General features: G+C 37.9%; 2 protein-coding genes across 4 annotated transcripts in view; both read right to left on the minus strand.

Moving 5' to 3' along the window:
• Positions 1-329: 329 nt before the first annotated feature.
• On the minus strand, positions 330-1,807 carry LOC118432341 (cytochrome P450 4F4-like). Its single transcript, XM_035843893.1, has 3 exons — positions 1,703-1,807; positions 984-1,066; positions 330-676 (listed from the first exon to the last, which is right to left on the minus strand). Exons 1-3 carry the CDS (start codon positions 1,736-1,738, stop codon positions 505-507), a joined length of 291 nt encoding a protein of 96 aa, XP_035699786.1. The 5' UTR covers positions 1,739-1,807; the 3' UTR covers positions 330-504.
• Positions 1,808-2,145: 338 nt separating this feature from the next.
• The window catches only part of LOC118432328 (cytochrome P450 4F22-like), a 6,529-nt gene continuing 3,708 nt past the window's right edge, over positions 2,146-4,966 (minus strand). For 2 of the 3 annotated variants that reach the window (XM_035843877.1, XM_035843875.1), the window contains 3 exons: positions 4,128-4,250; positions 2,821-2,965; positions 2,146-2,299 (listed from right to left, as the gene is read on the minus strand). In XM_035843877.1, the coding sequence (XP_035699770.1) occupies positions 2,911-2,965; positions 4,128-4,250 (178 nt within the window). In that variant the 3' untranslated portion in view covers positions 2,146-2,299; positions 2,821-2,910. Of the gene's footprint in view, positions 2,445-2,820; positions 2,966-4,127; positions 4,251-4,966 lie in introns of all 3 variants that reach the window. The other variant, XM_035843876.1, reaches the window with a different exon arrangement.

The following is a 4,966-nucleotide window of genomic DNA, read 5'->3' on the forward strand; positions in this document are numbered from 1 at the left end:
ATTCGACCTCTGCTTGGAGAGTAAGTACTCACAACAATGGTCCATTCCGCTACAAAGTCACACTGGCCTTTGAAATCCCACAAGGCTAACTACCTCAGTACGACTGTAAAAAATTGGTAGCAATTACAATACATTCTTACTACCCTATTTCGCTCTTGTGATTTTCTTCAACCTGTCATCCCCAAACGTGTGGATTCTCCTCATATAACTTCTTTATCTTCTAATAGGTCTAACATCAGGTCCATCGAATTTTTACAGGTCCGCTTTTTCTGGACCGGTCCAATAAGAAAAAAAATACGATTTTGTACCGATACCCAGCCCTACTAGCCCTAGGACTCTAAGCTATAATGGGTAGATCTTAATGAACAGTCCCGGACTATCAGCCCGCAGGACAATCTTGTGAACAGGTAAAGGTTCCGGTATTCATATCGGGTTGATCTTGAGGAACAGACCCGGACTATCAGCCCGAAGGACTATCTTGTGAACAGGTACAGGTTCCGGTATTTATAACGGGTTGATCTTCAGGAACAGACCAGGACTATCAGCCCGCAGGACAATTTTGTGAACAGGTACAGGTTCCGGCAGGGTGTCGTCAGGAGTCAGACAGAACCGCTGCAGGATCAGCGCTACAGCTGTCTTCAACTCGTTCATGGCGAAGTGCTGTCCGATACAGTTCCTGTGGGAAGAGAAATATAAAATGTACAGTACATGCAACACGTCTGGTTAATGAAATAGGTAACTAGGAGCTTGAGATCTACAGTTTTACAGATAAAGGTATTATGTGTCTCATCTTAAAGGCCTCAAGTGTGTCAAAAACTTTTTAAAATAGGCAGCTTCATACCTGAATATTGATTGCAGTGCAAAATCAATCCTACTGTTTTTAGCTAATTGAAATTTAATGCTTAGCTCAAATTAGTAGAACTCTAATTAATAGCAAATAAAACAAATTTTACAATGGAAATATAATTGAGCGTACAGCCTACCGTGGCCCTGCCGAAAAAGGAAGGAATGCGTATGGATGGCGATCAGTCGAATTCTCCGGTGAAAAGCGATAAGGGTCATATTCCTAACAGAAAATAATGCTACTACGTTAATGCATTAAAGCATACCAACTCAACAAAATAACATAACCTTAACAGTTCTTATCTGTAACATACATTTTGATTGAGCAGAGCCTAACAAAATTTCTGTCAACAATGGGTCTTTGTCCATTCACACTTTGAATGCTTTTCCGTGAATTGTTTTCAAAAGGAAAGTGAACGTGACACAGGGAAATAATGTTAATTCTGTAAATACATAAGGCAAGTTAGTCGAATAATAAGATAATGCTAGGATGCCCTTGTGAAGTGACACTTTGAACTGATTCCCTCACTTCAGCCAGGTGAAAATGGCTACCTAGCATCGGTTAGGGGCGTCCCTCGTACAGGACGTTAAATGGAGGTCCCGTGAAAGGAGGGTCACTCCATAAGTACGTTAAAGAACCCACAACACTTATTGGAAAAGAGTAAGATCCCTTCCTGGTGTGAGTGGTGGATCAAATGAATTTGGCTATATAGCAATGTACTCTTTAGTACAAACTTGGTATGTTACGTAGTGACGGTTCACCGAGTTTGCGAGATAAGCTAAAGTTGCCTATATATAAAGGCGCCCATCTCCATTTTAATAGCCCTGTGACCACACAAGATAAACAAAAAAAACAAACCTCGGGTCTATCCCAAATGTTAGGATTATGGTGCATACGCTGCAAACCGACGAAAATGGTCGTTCCTGAAAAAGTAACAGGAGAAATTCATTCTTGTAGGTTCTAGACGTTAAAAAGCGTTAAGCAACAATTTTGCATGTTAGTCGCTTTTTGCTACTATCATGCACTAGCAATTAGCATTTGGGCTTATATAGTAAACGTTCTCGAATGTTAGACATGAAAGAAAAAATCCTAAAGCATAGAATCTCCTGTGTCATTCTACACGAAGAACGTGCAATTGAAAATGCCATTGGTATCCGTGGTCATGTTTGTAATGTTTTCTAAACTAAGAAAATGAAGTCATTAAAAAGATTCAATCTTCGACGAACAAAGCACATAATGCGTTCCTTTGCACCAGAAGTCTTACCACGTCACATCCGGTCTCCCCTGCAACACTTCCTGTGCCTCCTTCCGACACTTCTCCTGATGTCCCGGATGTCGTGCCAGACAGTACAGGGTCCAGGCCAGCCCGCTGGCTGTGGTGTCGTGTCCCTCAAACATGAAGGTGTCCACCTCGTCACGGATCTCAGCATCAGTCAGGCCGTTACCGTCTTCATCCTGAACATGATACAGGGGTGGGTACATTTAAACTACAGTACAGGGTCCAGGCCAGCCCGCTGGCTGTGGTGTCGTGTCCCTTAAACATGAAGGTGTCCACCTCGTCACGAATCTCGGCATCAGTCAGGCCGTTACCATCTTCATCCTGAACATGGTGAAAGTGGCTACACTTTGAGTCGAAGTATTCAATAATGTTTCATTCTAGGCGTAAGCTATGTAAATATCATTTTTTTTACTGATTTTACGCTCAAGTCAACACATTTCATGCATAGCACTTTTGACCACAAAAGTTACAAACGGAATTTTGAGCACATATCCCTGTTAGTAATATAAGGAAAGCCTGAGTTAAAAAGCTATGGAATTGCTTTCCCACTGATACAATGCACTCAAGGAAATCAAATTGATTAATTTGTTAGAAACGATGGGAATGCATGCATGCTTATACTTGGAATCACAGCACTAATATTGTTTTTGCATTGCCATGAAAATAGTGTGGAAGAAAATAACTTAAAACCAAATACCTTTGCCATCAGTAATATGTCGAGAAAATCCAGATATTTTTGTCGCCGAGTTGTCTCAGTGCTGGACAGATTGTCAAGAGCTTTTTTCCGTTACTGAATTATCTTTTCGGAAAATTGATGAACCTCCTTGCATGCTTTCTTATACCTGTAGCATCATAGCCATATGACACACATGTATGAATAAGCCATATGTAATAATCGAACTCGAAATCATGTTTGTTTCAAGGGACAGTCGAGAAGTAAATAAATGTCATTAATACCAGAGCAAGGTCATTTTGTGTTTGAAATGAAATTTGGCAATTATTAAATTACGTATCTCAATAATTTTTTAGATATCTTAGAGGGACTGAGTTGACTTCAATGCATTTATAGTATTCTACTGATAATTTACTCTCATTATTACATCCAATGTATGAATCGCAAAGAAACAATCTGATATTTCAGTCTATTGCCTTTTTGCAAATTTTGCCTTGTTTTTCTTGTCTTTCTTAACTCTTGTGTACACATTTTATAATATGAAGATTTTCAAGAATGAATAAGAAAAATACATTGAGAATTCTTCCCATTAAAATTCTCTTTCTCAGAGAGAAATTACGTTCAAGAATTTGTAGAGTTTAAAGTCAAAATTTCTCTTGATTTCTTGTTATTTAAAAGAAAACATTAGAAACTTTTACTTCAAGAGTAGTCTTACTTCAGGTAAAATGCTGCAAGAAAAAATCTTAAATCATGCAAACTGCTTTTCTTAAAAAAAATCAAAGGTTTTTGCGTTCAAGAAAGTTTTTTTCTGATTATAGGAAAAAACAAAACAAAGAAGAAAGGCAGTTAAGGTAGGGGAAGCCATTTTATGGACTTGCTGTGATAGCAATAGCATACCTTTATGGCTCTCTTTCGTACAATGTGTTAATATATCTTTACCATTTACTTGAAACTTTACACAGCACGTCACAATATCTTGTATCTTCGTAATGATAGTAAACCCAATCTTTGTTACGCAAAACTTGTTGTTGGAAAGGAAATGGAATAATCGAATGCACATGTCATATTGAATAAAAATGTGTTTTATCATCCTCTTTGTTTATGTTTATTGTTTGATTTTGTCGCCTTCCTGAATCTTACTCATATGTAACGCAGAATAATTCCTGAAACAGTGTCATGCTGTAAACCGTACATAACATCATTATGCATTCTATTATAGTATTGAATAAGTCTTTCGCTACCGCTTGTTGTATTGTGCACTTCAGCAAGCAACAGCGACAACGTGTGATACAATACCCCTACATTGACCAAGATGAAAGAATGTATGATACCTTTTGCCGGATGCTGAGTTGTAGTAGATGAAGTCACTCACAAAAGCCATCAAACCCTTGGCTCTGGACATGACCAGCGCAGAAAGCTCATGAACTACAGAGATGTAGCTATTGAACGTCTTCCTGTGGATAAAAATGATTTCATTGTAAATAAAAGATGTACAAGAGAGTACTGAACCGCAAAAGCACACATGATGAAGCCTTAAAACGTATCTTTTGGCAAATTTCTGACTCGCATTGTAAAAAAACATGATCCTTTCTTGTTATATTAAGTACAATGTATTATTTTCTGTCTGATGTGATTTTCCTTTGCTTTTCATTTGTACTTGATTTCTCTCTGTAAAATATGTATGCTTTTTTATGTAAGGGGTAGCGTCAAAATAAGTCTTGCACTTGAGTGCGCCCCCTTTTGTCACTCTGTATTTCTGTTTAAATGTTTGAATAAAAAAAAATTAAAAAAAAAACATGAGGATGCCATGAGTTTGTAAATGATGGGCGGTATAAGCGTCTTTGCAGTTTTCACCAATTGTTGACATGCATTGTAAAATTCGCACACATAAGGTCGGCTATGGAGGCAGTATAAACGTTTTGGCACTTTCAAAAAAATCACTGACTTACAATGTAAAAAACACACATGAAGAAGCCTTGAGTATGGATACAGAACTTTCATCTTTTGACAAACTGCTGACACGCATTGTAAAAAAAATACACAAAAAGAAGTCTATATTATATAGACGGCGGGCGATGTAAACTTCTTTACACGTTTGACAAATTACTGACGTCACGCATCAACGAGGGCATATGCACTTAAAATGAATGATCTATAAATATCATATAGC

This window comes from Branchiostoma floridae, chromosome 15, assembly GCF_000003815.2.
Source record: "Branchiostoma floridae strain S238N-H82 chromosome 15, Bfl_VNyyK, whole genome shotgun sequence".
Classification (NCBI taxonomy): Eukaryota; Metazoa; Chordata; class Leptocardii; order Amphioxiformes; family Branchiostomatidae; genus Branchiostoma; species Branchiostoma floridae.